We start from the raw sequence: 23,620 nt of genomic DNA, 5'->3' as shown, positions 1-23,620 counted from the left end.
GTGCATTTAATGACTTAATGCATTAAATGTCCCATTTTCACCAAAATCGCCCTTAAGGGTCAAGACCACCATTAATCACTTAAAAGCTAGTGATTAAGGTCCAACAACACTAACTATAACATAATTAGGGTAAATCATACCCATAATCCCCAACTAGGTCAATCATTAACCCATTTGACTCATTTAAAGTCAACACCCCCATTTCGGGTCATCCACTAACCCAACTAACACTCATTTACCAATTAGCTAGGTGTGCTAGTAATTAACTAACCAATTAGGACTCATAAACATCAATTACCACTTTGAAACCCTAGGTTAGTTACCATTGAGTCTTCACGACTCAATCTTACCCAAGAACACCCAAATCATCAAATATGGGTTTTATGTTCATCACTATCCCAAACCCTAACCCTTACATAATTTAAAACAACGAAATCAAGATTAGAGCTTACCACTACAACCACAACGTAGCTAGTGAGTAGATGAACGACTTTAATACCTGCACTTTGGCCCGAGAACAACTTCTTCCTCTTGGATTTAAGCTTTCTCACTCAAGAAATCACACTCTCTCTCTAAAATTAAAGTGAAGAAGATAAGGTTGTTGAAAATGGAGTGAATGATACTCCACAAACTGACCTACTAGCCTTTAACTCGTCCACAGGTGAAATTACCAAAATACCCATCAAAATATCTGAATAAAACAAACAGAACCCGGCTACAGTGAGTAGTTCGCCACGCGCACCCCTATGTGTGCGCTGAGCGCACTAAGCTCAGATCAGTCTCTGTCTTCTGTTTAACTGAACAATCATTCCCACACTTTATGTACTCTATTTATTCTGCTTAACAATGAAGATTAGGGTCTTACAATTATCATCTTCAATTCCATCTCAATTTTACCGGTACATGTTGAATCTGGACCTTTAAAAGCTCAGGTAATCACAATTTATTTTAGTTAGGGTTTAGGGTTATAGTGATTAGTTTTATGTAAGTTTGATTTTTTATTATAATTGTGTTTTAGTTTAGGGTTATTAGGGCTTTTGTTTGAACAAATTCTGATTAGGGTTCAACAAAACAGAGTGCGTGATCTGTTATCTCATCTAAATCTCATATATAATAGGATCACTGTGAGATGTATGAGTTATCAGTGTCCTATTGATATGATTTTGGGATATTGTTAATCCATAATTGGTGATATAGCTGATCAGTAACTAGAGATATAGCTAGCCGATTATATTTAACTTCGATCGTAGCAACTATAATGTGATCTTCCAACCGTAATTAATTGAATTGTTTAAAATTTTATATTTTGTTGAATTAATACCTAGACATGTGTTAAGTTTTGAATTTTTGATGTTTTTTCATTTATGCAGTATGCTCAAGATCATGAGTTTTGTCTGCAAGTGATCTGTGTTTCAAAAGAGATAAGGAAAAGATGAGATTTTTATTGGTATTTGTATTGTTGTTCTTGAGTTTTTGAGAATTTGTGTGGAGTGGTAGTTTGGTATAGTGAATTTCACTTCACTTTACTGTAAATTGTCAAATATTGGGTTTATGCTTTACCAATACTTTCATATGTATGCTTTAGAGTGCAAATTGTAGGAACACACATTTTCTTGAGCTATTAGAAAATAGACCCATATTTAGTAATCAATTAAGCGGTTTCAGATTCTCCATCATTTTGAACAGTGCATGCTTATTACCAGATGTCATCCAGAAGGAGGAGGAGTCTTCTTTAGTTCACAGGTTTGTATACTTCATCTATTCATTTTCATGGACTCTTAGGATTTAATTGATAGACATGTAGTTTTTACGGACACTCTATCGGGACTCTATTTCGTTGCATCTTGCATGAAAAGAAGGTTCTCCCACTTCTTACGTTTTCCTCATTTTGTAGGATTGGTCGGGTCAAAGTGCTAGCCCATTTTCTTTCCGTGCTATGCGGATTCTTGATTGTCTTTCCGTGCTATCCCATCCCGACTCGCTCAAAAATAACTCTAGAAATAGAATTTTGTTGTCGTTGTACAACTTTTATTTATGTTTTAGGATGAATTCACAATGTAAATAATATCGAAACCAAATATATATGATAGTGGATACTTGTGGATTCATTTGTATATGCACATAAGGTGAAGCACTTTAAAAAGAATAAGTATTAGTATTTTCATGGATAATCAGGGATCTGATATATTTCATTCTATGAATATGAATTAAATTTATTTTACAACTCAAAATCCACTTTGTTTAAGCTAGATATAAGATATAATCATCCAGTTTAAGAACTACAATAATATTATAGTCATAGTGATTAGTGATGATTTTGTTATATTTAACGTATATATAAGCATTAACCATTCAAGCATGCTTTTGTAAATTATATCGCAACTGTCAAGTTCCGACTCTTTGTTTCGACCTTGATGATTAGTCACCGTGTTTATGGATTGGAACAAATCAGAATTATGGGTGGTTCATCACTTCTGAAATGCTACACAAACACAGTTTAGGTAATATATTAAGATACATAAGATCAACTAAATAGTTTGTACATAGATGAGGGTAGTACTTCTATAGATGTGTGCATTGTTGCATTTTTTTTTTTTTTTTTTCTTTCTTGAAATTTGGCCCATTTGAGTAGGAAATATCAACCGTAAATTTGATACATTTAATTGGGTAATTATTCAAAATACACTTTTTTTTAAGGCTTCAAACAAAATACATTTTTTTTTAAAAAATTGTCTTTTTACACCATTCGGTAGACGGATTTCCGTCTACCACCTTTATCTGTCGTCTACTACCATTTTTACAAAGTAGTCGACGGTGAGATAAAGGTGGTAGACGAATTCCCGTCTACTGGCAGGGTTGGTAGATAGCGAGAACAAAGCAGTAGACAGACATTTACAAAGTAGTCGACCGTCTACTGCCTTGTTGTTGCTGTCTACTGCCTTGTTGTTGCTGTAGACAAACACTAACAAGGCAGTAGACAGCAACAACAAGGCAGTAGACAGTAACAACAAGGCAGTAGACAGTCGACTACTTTGTAAATGTCTGTCTACTGCTTTGTTCTCGCTGTCTACTAACCCTGCCAGTAGACGGGAATTCGTCTACCACCTTTATCTCACCGTCGACTACTTTGTAAAAATGGTAGTAGACGACAGATAAAGGTGGTAGACGGAAGACACTAACAAGGCAGTAGACAGCAAGAACAAGGCAGTAGACAGCAACAACAAGGCAGTAGACGGTCGACTACTTTGTAAATGTCTGTCTACTGCTTTGTTCTCGCTGTCTACTAACCCTGCCAGTAGACGGGAATTCGTCTACCACCTTTATCTCACCGTCGACTACTTTGTAAAAATGGTAGTAGATGACAGATAAAGGTGGTAGACGAAAATCCGTCTACCGAATGGTGTAAAAAGACAATTTTTTTTAAAAAAGTGTATTTTGTTTGAAGCCTTAAAAAAAAGTGTGTTTTGAACAATTTCCCCATTTAATTTAGAAACATTCATTGTTTAATTTGAACACTTCTAAGGTATCGGAAGAAGTTATAAATGAAAATCTTAAATGATGTTTGTTTAGTATTGATAGGTCTTAATGTTTTGATAGGTCCTAATAGATATAAATGTGTGTCCATTCGTTTGTTTCAAATAATTTTTTTTTTTTTAGTTTTCATAGCTTACATTTATCCAGGTACGAGCATTCTAGACGTTGGAGTGGATAATGATCAAAAACATATATTTTGGTTGTCCAATTCTCAAAGTAAGTGTAAAATATTTCCAGCTTTATAATAATGTATTATATATTTCTTGGGAATATGTTAGTCGGGCTATTGGTTCGTTGTTCATATTGAAAAGGCTAAAGGTATGCCCTCTTTGTTACCTTAAAAGTTCTAATTGTTACTTAAAGCTTTACCATTTAGTTTTTCTTGACCTCAGCGAGTCAACTCTGAATAGTTGGAACTTATTAGGACGTAGTGGTGATGTTTGAAATAGGTTTTGATGGTAGTCTTTTAGCTACTTATCAAATATAAAAAAACTGAAAATTCATGGAAGACTGATGTTCAGCGTATGCAGAGGTTGTATTATAAACAAAAGGAAAAGGGGTTACTTTACTCTTGCAAAATATTGTCAAGATGCATATTACACTATATCTTGTGGATCATCAGGGATCACTTATGGTGTCTAAGAGTAAGCCAGTTTGTCTAGGATAAAAGAATTTGTATAGACGTATAGTAAATCCCGAGTTATAAAAGCAATAAACACACAGGTTAATATATGGCAAGTCTGATATATAGTTCGATACAATGTAGTCATTCTGGAATGCGCGATCGGGAACAATGGTATCAATCAAAATGGGAAAAGAACATCGCCTGATCAGATTGCTTGTCTTCGATTCCAGGTATGCAAAAAGAAACTAAAATCAATTTTCTAGGTTAGCTGAGGTCAATACTCAGCGTGGTTACGTTAATACATATATTGTTTAATACATTAATACTTTTAACTGTTTTATTTACGGTGGGGCGTTAATCTGTTTAACATAGTAAATTGTCCACCTCCATTGTACTGAACCGTACTTTCAGTACAATGGTATAGAGTATAGGGTTTTGGGGTTTTATGATTTATGGTTTAGGGATTAGTGTTTAGGGTTTAGGGTTTAGTGTATAGGGTTTTAGGTTTTAGAGTTTAGGGTTTAGATTTTAGAATTTATGGTTTAGTGTGTAGGGTTAAGGGTTGGTGGTTTAGGGTTTATATATAGGGTTTAGGGTTTAGAGTCAGGGTTTAGTATTTAGGGGTTATGGTTTATACTTTAAGGTTTAGATTTTAGAATTTAAGCTTTAGGGTTTAGGCTATAGAGTTTAGGGTTTAGGGTTTAGTTTTTACAATCTATATTTAGAATATAGATATAGGGTTTAGTGTATAGGATATAGGGTTAATGTTTAAGCTAGATATAAGATATAATCATCCAGTTTAAGAACTACAATAATATTATAGTCATAGTGATTAGTGATGATTTTGTTATATTTAACGTATATATAAGCATTAACCATTCAAGCATGCTTTTGTAAATTATATCGCAACTGTCAAGTTCCGACTCTTTGTTTCGACCTTGATGATTAGTCACCGTGTTTATGGATTGGAACAAATCAGAATTATGGGTGGTTCATCACTTCTGAAATGCTACACAAACACAGTTTAGGTAATATATTAAGATACATAAGATCAACTAAATAGTTTGTACATAGATGAGGGTAGTACTTCTATAGATGTGTGCATTGTTGCATTTTTTTTTTTTTTCTTTCTTGAAATTTGGCCCATTTGAGTAGGAAATATCAACCGTAAATTTGATACATTTAATTGGGTAATTATTCAAAATACACTTTTTTTTAAGGCTTCAAACAAAATACATTTTTTTTTAAAAAAATTGTCTTTTTACACCATTCGGTAGACGGATTTCCGTCTACCACCTTTATCTGTCGTCTACTACCATTTTTACAAAGTAGTCGACGGTGAGATAAAGGTGGTAGACGAATTCCCGTCTACTGGCAGGGTTGGTAGATAGCGAGAACAAAGCAGTAGACAGACATTTACAAAGTAGTCGACCGTCTACTGCCTTGTTGTTGCTGTCTACTGCCTTGTTGTTGCTGTAGACAGACACTAACAAGGCAGTAGACAGCAACAACAAGGCAGTAGACAGTAACAACAAGGCAGTAGACAGTCGACTACTTTGTAAATGTCTGTCTACTGCTTTGTTCTCGCTGTCTACTAACCCTGCCAGTAGACGGGAATTCGTCTACCACCTTTATCTCACCGTCGACTACTTTGTAAAAATGGTAGTAGACGACAGATAAAGGTGGTAGACGGAAGACACTAACAAGGCAGTAGACAGCAAGAACAAGGCAGTAGACAGCAACAACAAGGCAGTAGACGGTCGACTACTTTGTAAATGTCTGTCTACTGCTTTGTTCTCGCTGTCTACTAACCCTGCCAGTAGACGGGAATTCGTCTACCACCTTTATCTCACCGTCGACTACTTTGTAAAAATGGTAGTAGACGACAGATAAAGGTGGTAGACGAAAATCCGTCTACCGAATGGTGTAAAAAGACAATTTTTTTTAAAAAAATGTATTTTGTTTGAAGCCTTAAAAAAAAGTGTGTTTTGAACAATTTCCCCATTTAATTTAGAAACATTCATTGTTTAATTTGAACACTTCTAAGGTATCGGAAGAAGTTATAAATGAAAATCTTAAATGATGTTTGTTTAGTATTGATAGGTCTTAATGTTTTGATAGGTCCTAATAGATATAAATGTGTGTCCATTCGTTTGTTTCAAATATTTTTTTTTTTTTAGTTTTCATAGCTTACATTTATCCAGGTACGAGCATTCTAGATGTTGGAGTGGATAATGATCAAAAACATATATTTTGGTTGTCCAATTCTCAAAGTAAGTGTAAAATATTTCCAGCTTTATAATAATGTATTATATATTTCTTGGGAATATGTTAGTCGGGCTATTGGTTCGTTGTTCATATTGAAAAGGCTAAAGGTATGCCCTCTTTGTTACCTTAAAAGTTCTAATTGTTACTTAAAGCTTTACCATTTAGTTTTTCTTGACCTCAGCGAGTCAACTCTGAATAGTTGGAACTTATTAGGACGTAGTGGTGATGTTTGAAATAGGTTTTGATGGTAGTCTTTTAGCTACTTATCAAATATAAAAAAACTGAAAATTCATGGAAGACTGATGTTCAGCGTATGCAGAGGTTGTATTATAAACAAAAGGAAAAGGGGTTACTTTACTCTTGCAAAATATTGTCAAGATGCATATTACACTATATCTTGTGGATCATCAGGGATCACTTATGGTGTCTAAGAGTAAGCCAGTTTGTCTAGGATAAAAGAATTTGTATAGACGTATAGTAAATCCCGAGTTATAAAAGCAATAAACACACAGGTTAATATATGGCAAGTCTGATATATAGTTCGATACAATGTAGTCATTCTGGAATGCGCGATCGGGAACAATGGTATCAATCAAAATGGGAAAAGAACATCGCCTGATCAGATTGCTTGTCTTCGATTCCAGGTATGCAAAAAGAAACTAAAATCAATTTTCTAGGTTAGCTGAGGTCAATACTCAGCGTGGTTACGTTAATACATATATTGTTTAATACATTAATACTTTTAACTGTTTTATTTACGGTGGGGCGTTAATCTGTTTAACATAGTAAATTGTCCACCTCCATTGTACTGAACCGTACTTTCAGTACAATGGTATAGAGTATAGGGTTTTGGGGTTTTATGATTTATGGTTTAGGGATTAGTGTTTAGGGTTTAGGGTTTAGTGTATAGGGTTTTAGGTTTTAGAGTTTAGGGTTTAGATTTTAGAATTTATGGTTTAGTGTGTAGGGTTAAGGGTTGGTGGTTTAGGGTTTATATATAGGGTTTAGGGTTTAGAGTCAGGGTTTAGTATTTAGGGGTTATGGTTTATACTTTAAGGTTTAGATTTTAGAATTTAAGCTTTAGGGTTTAGGCTATAGAGTTTAGGGCTTAGGGTTTAGTTTTTACAATCTATATTTAGAATATAGATATAGGGTTTAGTGTATAGGATTTAGGGTTTATGGTTTAGTGTATAGAATATAAAGTTTAAGGTTTAGGGTTTAGAGTTTAGAAAATAAGGTTTAGGGTTTAGGGCTTAGATTTTAGAATTTATGGTTTAGGGTCTAGGGTTTAGTGTGTATGTTTAAGAGTTGATGGTTTAGGGTTTAGGGTTTAGGCTTTAGATATTGGGTTTAGTGTTTAGAGTTTAGTGTATAGGATTTAGGGTTTAATGTTTATGGTTTATGGTTTAGACTTTAAGGTTTCAGGTTTAGATTTTAGAATTTATGATTTAAGGTTTAAAATATAGGGTTTCGGGTTTAGAGTTTCGTTTTTACAATTTATGGTTTAGAGTATAGATATAAGGTTAAGGGTTTAGTGTATAGAATTTAGGGTGTAGGTTTAGGGTTTATGGTTTATTGTATAGGGTTTAGGGTTTATGGTTTAATGTATAGGGTTTAGGGTTTATAGTTTAGGGTTTAGGATTTAGATTTTAGAATTTAAGGTTTAGGGTTTAGAGTTTAGGGTTTAGTGTGTAGGATATAGTGTTGGTGGTTTAGGGATTAGAGTTGGTTTAGGTTTTAGAGTTTAGGGTTTAGATATAGGGTTTAGTGTTTAAAATCTAAACCCTACACAAACCTATATTATGCATCTATATATATATATAGAACTTATTGCTACCAAATAAATTTTACATACAATAAAATTTTTCATTAAAAATTACATTATAATACCATAATAAAATTACATTATAATAACAAAATTAATATTTGTTCAAAATTAGTGTTTAGGGAGCGAGATATGTTGATGAAGCTGAAAGTTAAATATTGACCCATTTGATTCCTATTTTTTTACCCGTATGTTCTAATTGACCCATTAAACTAATTTAAGATTAAAACTTCTCCAATCAACCCATATTAGATAAAAACATAACCCAATTGACTCAATCCCAATTAATTTGACAATATGGTCTAAACTGTCACCCCTCTATCATGTTTAATTGTATATCGTTTCCAAAGAAAAAGAACAATTGGTATTTCTATAATAGGATCACTGTGAGATGTATGAGTTATCATTGTCCTATTGATATGATTTTGGGATATTGTTAATCCATAATTGGGGATATAGCTGATCAATAACTAGATATATAGCTAGTCGATTATATTTAACTTCGGTCGTAGCAACTATAATGTGATAACCAAATTCAAATTCAAAGCAAAATAATAAATATAATATAATATAGTATTAAAATGATTTCATCCTTCAAAAATCCCGCGAAATCGCGGGTCTTTAACTAGTTCTAATTTATATTTTCATATTGATTCGTCTCAAAATAGTTAGTATTAATTTTTAGTTCCAAATAAATAATACATATATCCAAAGGGTAAAGATGAACTTTATTGAGTAAGAATGTTTTTTTTTTCTTTCGAAAAGTACGGAAACTATATTAAAATTAATTGATAACTTCCTCAAAAAAGGAAGTCCCAACAAAATATACATCAGAACTATCATGCCTAAAAAAATAAAAAAGCCTACACGAACTCACAACAATTCAACACGAATAAAGAAACAAGAGACGGTAAAGAGCTATAACTAAACCGACAAAACCAATCGTAGAAGGTTACTAATCTAAACGAATAAATAAAATGTAGTAAGTGTGTTCTTATTACATTTTCTAAAATTATGAAAATTGTCCGCAAATTTTATGTTTACAACTAACAAAGGTTATTAAAATTTCATGCAAATTTGAAAATACTAAAATAAAAAGTAAAGGTATTCAAAGAAAATCATCATCTAGAGAAATTTTAATAATATAATCAAGGAAACTCCTCAAAACAATGTTCTGTCACACCTTTATTATGACAAGAGAAAGGGAACCATAATTTCATGGACCACTTAATAAGGCTTTCTTTAAGTTCGCATTTTGTGTGACAAGTACTTCTTCCAGCCACTAATATAATATACAAAAATTACAATCATAGCATAAAAAGAGCTGTCACTATCACTATGTAAATATTTTTCTTTTAGATAAATAAATTAATAAGTACTCCGTACCTATATAATATAATTACATAATTATATCAATAATATTATATTATACTCCGTACTGCAATACTTACAGACTTGCTCCATAATACATTACAATGAAAAATTAAGCAATCAAATTATACATATCCAACACAGAAAACTAGAGATCAAACAGATGATAACATAATTCGACACAAATTTATACATGCATAATTACTTACTTTGATGAAACAGGATTCAAAGCTCTAGCGAACCCATTCATAGCTCCATAACTTTTAGAACTAAACCCTAAACATCCCAACAAACCTTGTTTATACGGTAAATACGTTTTCTTCTTCATCTCTTCAGCTTGTGCTCGATTCATCGTGTAATGCCGTTCGTGTGCTGACCTTCCCACGCTCCTCATTTCCACGCCGTTTACCGCCTTTTTCTTAACCGCCTCCGTTGTCCCTTCCTCCTTATTCTTCAATTTTGATAACTTCTTTTCGCTATTTGCGGAAAATGATAACGATGTCCAAAACTTATTATTATTATTATTATTATTATTATTATTATTATTATTATTATTATTATTATTATTATTATTATTATTATTATTATTATTACTATTACTACTGGTGCTATTACGTCCTTCACTTTTACTTCTGTATAGAAATTCCTTAATAAACACCCAACGATTGGAGCTACGTCCAGCTGACGACGACCTAGATGAAACGGCAGACGACGTCGTTTCATTATCGTTATTATTAGTGTTGTTTTCATTAGAGATTAATTGATCAATTTTGATATTCGGCTTATGTTCTGTTATTTTTTCTTCGTCTTCATGTTGTAGCCATTGAAATTGATCGTCGCTGGTTCGAATTGGCGACATAGATCTAGCTCGTCTTCCTAACGATTTAGATCTGTACCTACCTTTCTGTTCTTCGTTATCGATTTCGTGCAATGGTGGAAGTTTGTTCATAGGTCGGATCTGGCCGTTTAGAAAGAGTTCGTCGGCGGAGGTCATGGATCCGGTCGGCGGAGCTCCGACGGAAGCTTCTTTCGCGGTGAATTCGAATTCGAAGGATGTGTTAGCGCCTTCTATAGGTGTGGAAGTATAGTTTGATGATGATGATGATGATGATGATGATGATGATGATGATGATGAGAGCATGAAGTGAATTGGACTAGCTGGAGCGCTGTAGAAGAATCCAGAAGGTGTACGGCCAGGACTGGAAGGAGCACTGACGAATGGTGTAGAGCAAGCACTGTCGAAATCGTCGGTGTTGGCCGGAGTTTGAAGGTCATCGTGTTCCATTTGAAATTTTGAAAATTGAAAATTACAGAGAAATATAAACAGAAATTAATAGAGTTATGTGAAAGGTTTGAGTTGAGGGAGTTGTTGTGAAGCATTTATTTGTGTTATCCACACATTTTAACATCGTGTTTTCTGAGTTTGAAGTGATGTAAATAAACTAGCCTTTAAGAGCCCGTGTGTTGTACGGTAGGTTTAAAAAATAGTTTTCGTAATCTTTACTATTTGTATAAAATTGTTGTCTTTGATATCACTTTAATGACGTGACACTTTAATAGCATATGTATTGAAACTAAAAAAATTGTAAATTATATCAAGTCTCGATACAATGTTTCCAGCAAGGTAGCACATCATTAGAATGAGTCTCACTTTATTCCGTTTGAAGACCGTTGAACTTGTATTTTCGTTTCGAGTGAGATGGGAACACCTAGTAAAATTGGCACTAAGGAAATGGAGTATTAGACTTTCCTACATTATGTAAAATCAAGAATGAAACTATTGAATATACGTACTCATTATAAAACTATTGAATGTAAAATCAAGAATGAATAAAGTATGAGGTGTCATGATTTGACTTAAATTTACAGTTAAATCAAATACTATAGTATAAGGTATTTACTGAATAATACCTGCAAGTACCTTGTGACACGTTAGTGGTTATGGTCTGTTGGGCGATAAACGAACCCTACAACCAATCGACCCGAAGACATTGGTGTGTGGAGCTTACAACCATGGCCTCACCCTTGTAACCAAATTGTTATAACAAAAAATAAAAATAAAAAAATACAATAACTGTAAGCTCAAAAGAGAAATGAAATTACAATTCGAGTTATGATCAATTAAGGTTAAAAGTGACCTGTGTAAAGAAGTGGTCAATTTTTCTTATCATTGTGATGTTTGGATTAGTACGCATCTGCACAACACTGTCACGAAATAATAACAATAACACTGATTAGCAAGTTATAAACTTATCCATTATAATGTTAAACACACCTTAATGGCATATTGCTCAGCAAGCAACCCTGATGCATGACATCTCATTGGATAAATTACTAATTCAACTGTTAGCTAATAAATATATATCTATCTATCTTATATAAATACATATAATTGAAAAACAGTATATAATTAACAATATAGAGTCGGATGATAAGAAATTAGTAAGAGCCCATGAAATGTACTTCTTTTTACATATATCTTACATATGAGCACATCCAAACCTACTGCACCTAAGAGCCGATGATATTAGAACACATCAAAACCTACTGCATATTGTCTTACATATGAGCACATCCCAAACTATACTCATATAATTTTACATATAAGATGAACGTACTCCAAAAATTAAATGAATATTGTAAACCAAAATGACACGAAATTTAGTTAACGACTCAATTTTTTACCCAATGTACCTGAGTGACACAAAAATTAGTTCATAACTCTAAAATGACATTCTAAACATGTTGATAGCTTCAAAAGTTTAAAAATATTACAAACGGGTCAAAATGGACAATTATGACTCAAATAGATCACAAATTCCCACCTTAACCAAAATAAGCTCAAACCTCATGTTTAAAATGTCAAAACCTAATGATGTTCTACATTGATATCAGAAACACTTTTGTTGCCACATCGTCTATTTTCCTAGAAAAAAATAGGTTTGACATACATTCACTACCTCACCACCTATAATGATAGTAATCAACTGAATCACATTCATGTGTAAGTAAATGCAATAAGCCAAATAAAAATGAGCAAAAATAGTAGATTAGATGGCCTCTTGTTAGTAGCTTAATTAGTCAACTATAATAAAAAATTATGTAACCACCACACCAAGCTTTTACGGGTAGCATCGGGCAAAAGGCCATCTTGGACCTTCTGTATAGAAAAGTTATGAAGTCACGATACCTACGCAACAATAATAAATTTGTAACCAAATAAAAATAGAAGCGGCAAGAGCCAAATAAAATAATATGAGTAATAGTTGATTGAAACTTTCTTGTGAGAAAACTTTAGACCCCCCAATAGCAGTATGCAAATCATAATTCCAAACATAACCCAGCAGCAGTGAGAAAAATATTATACCAGCAGGAGCTGTTGAGAATGCAACTTTAAATAAGTTTATCCAGCCATCGAAGCACATATACTCGGACATGAGCGCCAGAGATTGCAATCACCATGTACGTTTTGATCAAATTGACCTGTATCCTTTTAACTAATTTGTTTATTGCAATGTTGGCCAACTAAAGAATAGAAATCACAGTTTGTTCCTTCTCGATGTACAGAGTTCATAATCATTAACTATTTGATGGAGTAACATGAACCCAAATCTGTCGATTGTATTCCCGTTCGATTAAGATTTGGGAATATAATGAATTATCATATTTAAGAAGTTTGGAGAAAATTGTTGCCGTGCGTTTGTGGGTGGTATTCAAAACCCTAATTCAGAGTATTAATTGAATCTTTTGGTATTTTTTCACTTGATCGTCCAGCTTCGTGTATTGAACAAACAAATAACCCATTTGACCTATTACCTACCCTTTTGACATGTTACCTACCCACACATCTTCCATCATCCATTAAAAGCTAACACATTAACGTAATACAGGGAAGCCCAACATTGAATAAAAAAAATAACGTAAAAACAATTAACAAAAAAATAATAATAAATAAAACAACAAAAAAGTTAAAGAACTTACAGAGTCAGATTCAAGATCTTTAACATGTACGAAAGAAAAATGATTATGTTATAATTCAGTAGGCTTATAACTACCTTTAGTGGTTTGGTTCTTGACAATAGTACTACAAATATTAAAGAAGATTGAAGTAGAGAGCAAAACTATTTTTATTCAATAGATGGTGTACTCAATATGGTAGCTTACACCCCTTATTTATAGTATATAATGTACTGTACATGGTAGGTGATATAGTAATAATATATATAATATTGTTAGCGACAATTGACTTTACAACACTCCCCCTTGGATGACAATGTTATTATCATTTAGAGATCAATAGTACTGCCTCGTTAAAAACCTTGCTAAAGAAAACCCAGTGGGAAAAAACTTTAGCTAGGGAAAAAGAGTGCAGTATAAAGTTGAATCCCCCTCAAGTAGGCATCGCCTCAGCTGTTACATCTTTTGAACATGCCTCATGCCAATATTGTGAACGTGTGTTCTGAAAATAGCAGTTGGAAGTGCTTTCGTGAAAAGATAAGCAGAGTTTTTGCTGGATTGAACATATCTCATTTCAATCTGGTTGTCCTTAATGAGATTTTGAGTGTATGAGAAGAATATAGGAGGTATGTGCTTTGTTCGGTCACTTTTGATATACCCTTCTTTCATCTGTGCTATGCAAGCTGCATTATCTTCATATATAGTTGTTGGACTTTTATCGCGTTCTAGTCCACAAGAATCAGTAATGAGTTGTGTCATTGATCTCAACCAAAAACATTCCCGAGTAGCTTCATGTAATGCAATCACTTCGGTATGATTTGATGATGTTGCAACAAATGTTTGTTTTTGAGAACGCCATGATATTGCAGTACCTCCATTTAGGAATACATATCCATTTTGAGATTTAGCTTTATGTGGATCAGATAAGTAACCTGCATCTGCATAACCAACCAAATCTTGTTTTAATTCGTTAGAATAAAATAATCCTAAATCAGTAGTTCCTCGAAGGTATCGAAATATGTGTTTGATCCCATTCCAGTTTCTTTTGATAGGAGCTGAGCTGAACCTTGCCAACATATTAACAGCAAAAGAAATGTCAGGTCTTGTACAATTTGTAAGATACATAAGAGCTCCAATTTCACTAAGATATGGTACTTCTGGTCCCAGGATATCTTCATGATCTTCACAGGGATGAAATGGATCAGTATCAACATTAAGTGATCTAACAACCATAGGAGTACTTAATGGTTTTGCTTTGTCCATATTGAAACGTTTTAAAATCTTTTCCGTATAAGTTGTTTGATGTACAAGTAAACTATTAGGCATATGCTCAATCTGCAAACCAAGGCAATACTTAGTTTTTCCGAGATCTTTCATTTCAAATTCTTTCTTTAGAAGTTGAATGGCTTCATGGATCTCTTTATTTGTACCAATGATGTTAAGATCATCGACATAAACGGCTATGATCACATATCCGGATGTTGTTTTCTTAATGAATACACATGGGCAAATAATATTATTGGTATACCCTTTACTTATCAAGTAATCACTTAATCGTTTATACCACATGCGACCCGATTGTTTCAACCCATATAAAGACATTTGTAACTTGATTGAGTACATTTCTTTTGGTTTTGCATTGGTTGCTTCTGATACCTTAAATCCTTCAGGTATCTTCATATATATATCACTATCAAGTGATCCATATAGATAAGCAGTCACAACATCCATGAGATGCATTTCTAAATTTTTAGAAACTACCAGGCTGATTAAGTATCTAAAAGTAATTGCATCCATAACAGGAGAATAAGTTTCCTCATAATCAATTCATGGTCTTTGGAAAAAACCTTGAGCTACAAGTCTAGCTTTATACCTTGTAACTTCATTTTTCTGATTTCTTTTTCGCACAAAAACCCATCTATATCCCACAGGTTTCACATCTTTAGGTGTGAGAATGATAGATTCGAAAACTTTTCTTTTATTGAGCGATTCAAATTCAGCTCGTATTGCTCCTTTCCAATGATCCCAATCATGTCTACTTTGACATTCCATGACAGATTTTGGTTCTGGATCATCATCATCATTCATGATGTCATATGCAACATTATATAAAAATATCTCATCAAGATTTTTCATTTCATTTCGGTTTCATAATATTTTTGAATGTGTATAATTGATTGAAAATTCCGTATTGACATCATCAATCTCCTCTGCAGAAGGAGTATTGATTTGTGGTTCTTCTTGAACACTTTCTTTTACCTCATTATCAGCTGATTTTCTTTTTCGAGGATTTTTATCTTTGGAACCAATTGGTCTTCCACGTTTCTGGCGTGGCAAAGACTCAAGAGCGACATTATTGCCAGCTTTTGGAATTTCAATTCGAGCTGGAGCATTTACTACTGGTATATATGATTTAGTCACTCTTTTTGTATCTGTAAATGCATCAGACAATTTATTCGCAAGTTCTTGCATATGCATTATTTTTTGAACTTCTCTCTCGCATTCTTTTGTGCGAGGATCAAGATACATTAATTGAGGTTCACACCATGAAACATCATTTTCTTTATTTTTTATTTCTCCCCCTAATCTAGGGAACAATGTTTCATTAAAGTGACAATCAGCAAAACGTGCTGTAAAAACATCACCCGTCATGGGTTCAATATATCTTATGATTGAAGATGTTTCATATCCAACATATATTCCCATCCTTCTTTGAGGACCCATTTTAGTGCGTTGGGGTGGTGCGATAGGAACATAAACCGCACAACCAAATGTTCTAAGGTGGAAAATATTTGGCTGATGACCAAAAGCAAGTTGCAAGGGAGAATATGAAATGTCCCGTTCATATTGATTATAAATGTTCCATATTAATTGATTTCGTCGCGAGGTTTTGACCTCTATATGAGACATTTTTCAAAGACTGCATTCATTTTTAAAACAACCATCACCTTTATTTTATCGATAAAGGTTTAAAAAGCATTACGTAGATTATCAAATAATGATAATCTAAAATATACCGTTTACACACGACCATTACATAATGGTTTACAATAAGAATATATTACATCAAAAATAAGTTTCTTGAATGCAGTTTTTACACAATATCATACAAACATGGACTCCAAATCTTGTCCTTATTTTAGTATGCAACAGCGGAAGCTCTTAATAATCACCTGAGAATAAACATGCTTAAAATGTCAACAAAAATGTTGGTGAGTTATAGGTTTAACCTATATATTATCAAATCATAATAATAGACCACAAAATTTCATTTTTATAACACATCTCATATCAGGCATTTCGCAAACTGCATAGAGATAAAAATTATTCATATGTTGAACACCTGGTAACCGACGTTAACTTAATGCATAGAATATCCTCAAAACAGAACCTCTCGTCTGTATAATAATCTCGAAGTACTAAACCATCCATAACCTGAATGGGGGTTGTTAAGCCCAATAGATCCATCTTTAGGATTCGCGTCAATTAGGGGCCATTTCCCTAATTCTTAGGTTACCAGACTTGAAGGGCGATATTCGGTTTAATAATTCAACCATAGAATGTAGTTTTGCGTACTTGTGTCTATTTTGTAAAACATTTATAAAGTTGCATGTATTCTCATCCCAAAAAAATATTAGATTGTAAAAGTGGGACTATAACTCACTTTCACAGATTTTTCCTTCGTCGGAAATTAGACTTGGCCACTGGTCGATTCACGAACCTATAATAAATATGTACATATATATCAAAGTATGTTCAAAATATATTTACAACATTTTTAATACGTTTTACTGTTTTAAGTTTATTAAGTCAGCTGTCCTCATTAGTAACCTACAACTAGTTGTCCACAGTTAGATGTACATAAATAAATCGATATATATATTATCTTGAATCAATTCACGACCCAGTGTATACAAGTCTCAGGCTAGATCACAACTCAAAGTATATATATTTTTGGAATCAACCTCAACCCTGTATAGCTAACTCAAACATTACTGCATATAGAGTGTCTATAGTTCCAAATAATATATATACATGGGTCGATATGATATGTCAAAACATTTGTATACGTTTCTATGGTATCCCAAGATTACATAATATATTAGAATACATGTATAATACAATATAAGTTAGCTAGGATATGATTAATATAGATTTGTTACAAATTTTCACGTAGCTACAACAAGCAAAATTATCCAATCTTGTTTTACCCATAACTTCTTCGTTTTAAATCTGTTTTGAGTGATTCAAGTTGCTATGGTTTCATATTGAACTTAAATTTATGAATCTAAACAGAAAAAGTACAAGTATATAGTCTGAAATACAGGTTGCAAGTCAATATTATAAGAGGTAGTCATTTCAGTTGAAAGAACGACGTCTTGATGACCATTTTGAAAAACATACTTCCACTTTGAGTTTAACCATGATTTTTGGATATAGTTTCATGTTCATAAGAAAAATCACTTTCCCAGAAGAACAACTTTTAAATCAAAGTTTATCATAGTTTTTAATTAACTAACCCAAAATAGCATTAAGTTAGCATATCATATAGATATAGAATACGTGTCTAGTTGATTTTAAAAGTCAATTTAGAAGGATTAACTTTATTTGCAAACAATTTTAGAATTAACTAAACTATGTTCTAGTAATTACATGTTCAAATCTTTGAATAAGATAGTTTTATATATATAAATCGAATGATGTTATGAACATCATTACTACCTCAAGTTTAGTAGGTAAACCTACTGGAAGTGACAAGAAATGATCTGGCTTCAAAAGATTCTTGGATGGCTTGAAAGCTCTTGAAGTAGAATCATGACACGAAAACAAGTTCAAGTAAGATTTCTGCTCGAATTAAGATTATTATAGTTATAGAAATTGAATCAAAGTTTGAATATGAGTATTACCTTGAATTAGAGAGATAACCTACTGTAAGTAACAAAGGTTTCTTGATCTTGGATGATTACTTGGAATGGATTAGAAAGCTTGGAAGCAATCTTGCAAACTTGAAAGTGTTCTTGATTTTATGGAACTAGAACTTATAGAATATATGAAGAACACTTAGAACTTGAAGATAGAACTTGAGAGAGATTAATTAGATGAAGAAAATTGAAGAATGAAAGTGTTTGTAGGTGTTTTTGGTCGTTGGTATATGGATTAGATATAAAGGATGTGTAAGTTTGTTTTCATGTAAATAATTCATGAATGATTTATAATTTTTTTTGTAATTTTGTGAGATATTTCATGCTAGTTGCCAAATGATGGGTCCCACATGTTTAATAACTCACATGGGCTGCTAAGGAGCTGATCATTGAAGTGTATATACCAATAGTATATACATCTAGAAGCTGTGTATTGTACGAGTACGAATACGGGTGCATACGAGTAGAATTGTTGATGAAAATGAATGAGGATGTAATTGTAAGAATTTTTGTTAAGTAGAAGTACTTTGATATGTGTCTTGAAGTCTTTCAAAAGTGTACAAATAAATCTTAATACACTGCATGTATATACATTTTAACTGAGTCGTTAAGTCATCGTTAGTCGTTACATGTAAGTGTTGTTTTGAAACCTTTAAGTTAACGATCTTGTTAAATATAATTAATTCATTGTTATTATACTTAAATGAGATGTTAAGTTGTTATGTTAACATGATAACATGGTGTATGAATATATCTTAACATCATATATATATGTTAAAATACTATTACAACGATAATCGTTACGTATATATATTGTTTCGAAATTCTTAAGTTAGTAGTCTTGTTTTACATATGTAGTTCATTGTTAATATACTTAATGATATATATAATTATCATTTTATCATGTTAAATATAGTGTAACAATATCTTAATATGATACATATGTATTTAGTAAGACGTTGTTATAACGATAATCGTTATATATATATATCGTTTCGAGTTTCTTAACTTAGTAGTCTCATTTTTATGTATATAACTCATTGTTAATATACCTAGTGATATACTTACTTATCATAATATCATGTTAACTATATATATATATATATATATATATATATATATATATATATATATATATATATATATATATATATATATATATATATATATATATCATCATATAGTTTTTACAAGTTTTAACGTTCGTGAATCGCCGGTCAACTTAGGTGGTCAATTGTCTACATGACACTCATTTCAAATAATCAAGTCTTAATAAGTTTGATTGCTTAACATGTTGGAAACATTTAATCATGTAAATATCAATTTCATTTAATATATATAAACATGGAAAAGTTCGGGTCACTACAGTACCTACCCGTTAAATAAATTTCGTCCCGAAATTTTAAGCTGTAGAAGGCGTTGACGAATCTTCTGGAAATAGGTGCGGGTATTTCTTCTTCATCTGATCTTCACGCTCCCAGGTGAACTCGGGTCCTCTACGAGCATTCCATCAAACCTTAACAATTGGTATCTTGTTTTGCTTAAATCTATTAACCTCACGATCCATTATTTCGACGGGTTCTTCAATAAATTGAAGTTTTTCACCGATTTGGATATCGTCTAATAGAATAGTGAGATGTTCTTTAGCAAAAAATTTCTTCAAATTCGAGACGTGGAAAGTGTTATGTACAGCCGCGAGTTATTGAGGTAACTCAAGTCGGTAAGCTACTGGTCCGACACGATCAATAATCTTGAATGGTCCAATATACCTTGGATTTAATTTCCCTCGTTTACCAAATTGAACAACGCCTTTCCAAGGTGCAACTTTAAGCATGACCATCTCTCCAATTTCAAAATCTATATCTTTTCTCTTAAGGTCAGCGTAGCTCTTTTGTCGACTTTGGGCGGTTTTCAACCGTTGTTGAATTTGGATGATCTTCTCGCTAGTTTCTTGTATTATCTTCGGACCCGCAATCTGTCTATCCCCCACTTCACTCCAACAAATCGGAGACCTGCACTTTCTACCATAAAGTGCTTCAAACGGTGCCATCTCAATGATTGAATGGTAGCTGTTGTTGTAGGAAAATTCTGCTAACGGTAGGTGTCGATCCCAACTGTTTTCGAAATCGTAACACATGCTCGTAGCATGTCTTCAAGGGTCTGTATCGTCCTTTCACTTTGCCCATCAGTTTGTGCATGATAAGCAGTACTCATGTCTAGACGAGTCCCCAATGCTTGTTGTAGTGTCTGCCAAAACCTTGAAACAAATCTGCCATCCCTATCAGAGATAATAGAGATTGGTATTCCATGTCTGAATACAACTTCCTTTAAATATAATCGCGCCAACTTCTCCATTTTATCATCTTCTCTCATTGGCAGAAAGTGTGCTGATTTGGTAAGACGATCGACTATTACCCAAATAGTATCATAACCACTTGCAGTTCTTAGCAATTTATTAATGAAATCCATGGTAATGTTTTCCCATTTCCATTCTGGGATTTCAGGTTGTTGAAGTAGACCTGATGATTTCTGATGTTCAGCTTTGACCTTAGAACACGTCAAACATTCTCCTACATATCTCGCAATATCGGCTTTTATACCCGGCCACCAAAAATGTTTCTTGAGGTCCTTGTATATCTTTCCCTTTCCGGGATGTATTGAGTATCTGGTTTTATGTGCTTCCCCAAGTACCATTTTTCTCACATCTCCAAACTTTGGTACCCAAATTCTTTCGGCTCTATACCGGGTTCTGTCTTCTCGAATATTAAGGTGTTTCTCCGATCCTTTGGGTATTTTGGATGTTATGCGAGGTGTATACGAAATAGTTATATTTTTATTTCGAAATACTATTAAATACGATACAATTTTACACAAGTTATTTATTTATTATTAGAGTGGATATACCTAAACCTTGCTACAACACTATAGGCAGTGTACCTAATCGTAAAGTAGTGTAGTTTTTAGTAAGTCCGATTCGTCCACAGGGAACTAGCCAAGTTTAACACTATATTTTTAAACTAAATTTGTATAAATATATATATTTGTATAAGTAGTAGTATTATTATTATTATTATAAAAAGGGGGTTTTACCGTTTAATGACCGGTTTGTCGATTTTATGTCTTAAGTCGCAATTAAAACCTAATGTAAAATATTAAATATACAAATGATTTAATTTAAAGCGTAAAGTAAATGACGATAAATAAAAATGCGATAATTAAAAGTGCGATAAATAAAATGACGATAAATAAAATTACGATAATTAAAAAGTACGATAATTAAAAGTGCGATAAGATATAAAATAAAGGAATTATGCTTATTTAAACTTCCGTAATCATGATGTTTGACGTATTGATTTTAATTTATTACCATGGGTTAATTGTCCTTTGTCCTGGATTATTCAATATGTCCATCTGATTTTTGTCCATAACAGTCCATCAGTCATAAATATAAAGTGCGAGTATCCTTGTCAAATTATCCTTATATCCGAAGTCAAATATTCCAACTAATTGGGGACTTAAACTGTAACAAGGTCTTAATACTTTGTTTAATAATTACACCAGGATATCGACTGCGTGTAACCCAAGGTTTTAATACTTTGTTATCAATTACACCAAGTGTCCTTGTATGTAATCCACCCCTGTTTTAATGAGTCCATTGACTATTAATCCATCCCCGTGTCCGGTCAAATGAACGATTATTAGTACTTATAAATATCCCGCCCATCGTGTCCGATCGAGTGTATGTGGTTATTTATAGGTACGTCCAATTGTAAATCTCTATATTAAATTAACGAACTATCATTCAGTTAAACAAATATAAAGCCCATTAATACCCATAGTCCAATTTTCACAAGTGTCGGTCTTTTGTCCAAACCCCAATTATGGTCCAAAGCCCAATAACCCCGTCTTTAATATTTAGCCCAACATCATGATTATTCAATTTAAATAAGCATAATAATAACTTAGCTACGAGACATTAATTTAAAAAGGTTGAACATAACTTACAATAAGTATTAATCGCGTAGTGTTACACGGACAGAATTTTGACTTACAAACTTACAACATTTGCTACCATAACCTTATTATTATTAATCTTAAATTAAAATTATATATATATATATATATATATATATATATATATATATATATATATATATATATATATATATATATATATATATATATTGAGAGAGTTAGGGAGAAGATTGAATTAGGTGTGTAAAATTCGTCCGAAATACGCTGCAATTTATAGATGTAGCCTGACACTTAAAGCCATGCGATCGCATGGCTTTAAACCTTCCTGGCCATGTGATCGCATGGCCTGCTTTTCCAGCTCACCAAGCAACAAAAACGTGGGCTGCTGAGTTTATAATAATATATAATATAATATATATAATTTTATATAATTATATATATATTATATTATATTCTTGTGCATAGTTGACTTGTAATTTTAGGCCCGTTGCGTCGCGCATTGATAGTTGGTTCATATCTCGGTTCCGGATTTTTGAACGTCCTTGCGTACTATTTAATATCTTGTACTTTGCGTTTTGCGGCTCGTACTCTTGTAACTTTTAGATGTTTCTCATCAATAATTTGAACCACTTTGATTGTACTTTGTACTTTTTAGCGTTGTGGTCATTTGCGTCTTCAATTTGTCGAATCTGTCTTTTGTCTTCACCTTTTATTATTTAAAAGAATATCACTTATAAATAGAACAATTGCAACTAAAAGCTTGTCTTTCTTGAAGGATAATGCTATGAAATATATGTTCGTTTTTAGCATTATCAAATATTCCCACACTTGAGTGTTGCTTGTCCTCAAGCAATATAGGACTTTGAATAAAAACATACTTGAATCACTTCTTTATTCTTCACACTTTGTACATCAGTGATTTCTATACGGCGGTATGAACAATGATAGTAACATTGTGGTTTACAGTCCCACATGACTATAAAAATTTAGATCCTTTAGGAAATTGGATCTTTATAAAAATATTTGATCTTTTGAAAATTCAATCTAGCTTTTACCCTAGATAAGTTTTCCGAAATAACCCTTCATCGGTGTTTGCAAATTGTTTTTGTGGGTTTTGTGGGTTTCAGATTTGAAAATTTTAGC

The 23,620-nt window shown here is 32.7% G+C and overlaps 1 protein-coding gene and 1 long non-coding RNA gene across 2 annotated transcripts; one reads left to right on the top strand and one right to left on the bottom strand.

The window, feature by feature from the left end:
• Nucleotides 1–775: 775 nt before the first annotated feature.
• Nucleotides 776–2,153, top strand: LOC139890797 (uncharacterized). Its single transcript, XR_011773446.1, has 3 exons — nt 776–932; nt 1,371–1,743; nt 1,895–2,153. It is a non-coding gene; the product is annotated as an uncharacterized lncRNA (long non-coding RNA).
• Nucleotides 2,154–9,468: 7,315 nt separating this feature from the next.
• Nucleotides 9,469–10,974, bottom strand: LOC139887832 (uncharacterized). Its single transcript, XM_071870884.1, has 3 exons — nt 9,833–10,974; nt 9,632–9,638; nt 9,469–9,534 (listed from the first exon to the last, which is right to left on the bottom strand). Exons 1-3 carry the CDS (start codon nt 10,906–10,908, stop codon nt 9,469–9,471), a joined length of 1,149 nt encoding a protein of 382 aa, XP_071726985.1. The 5' UTR covers nt 10,909–10,974.
• Nucleotides 10,975–23,620: the final 12,646 nt, after the last annotated feature.

This window comes from Rutidosis leptorrhynchoides, chromosome 2, assembly GCF_046630445.1.
Source record: "Rutidosis leptorrhynchoides isolate AG116_Rl617_1_P2 chromosome 2, CSIRO_AGI_Rlap_v1, whole genome shotgun sequence".
NCBI classification, from domain to species: Eukaryota; Viridiplantae; Streptophyta; class Magnoliopsida; order Asterales; family Asteraceae; genus Rutidosis; species Rutidosis leptorrhynchoides.
The sequence above is the reverse complement of the archived record's forward strand: the minus strand, read 5'-3'. Positions and strand labels throughout refer to the sequence as shown.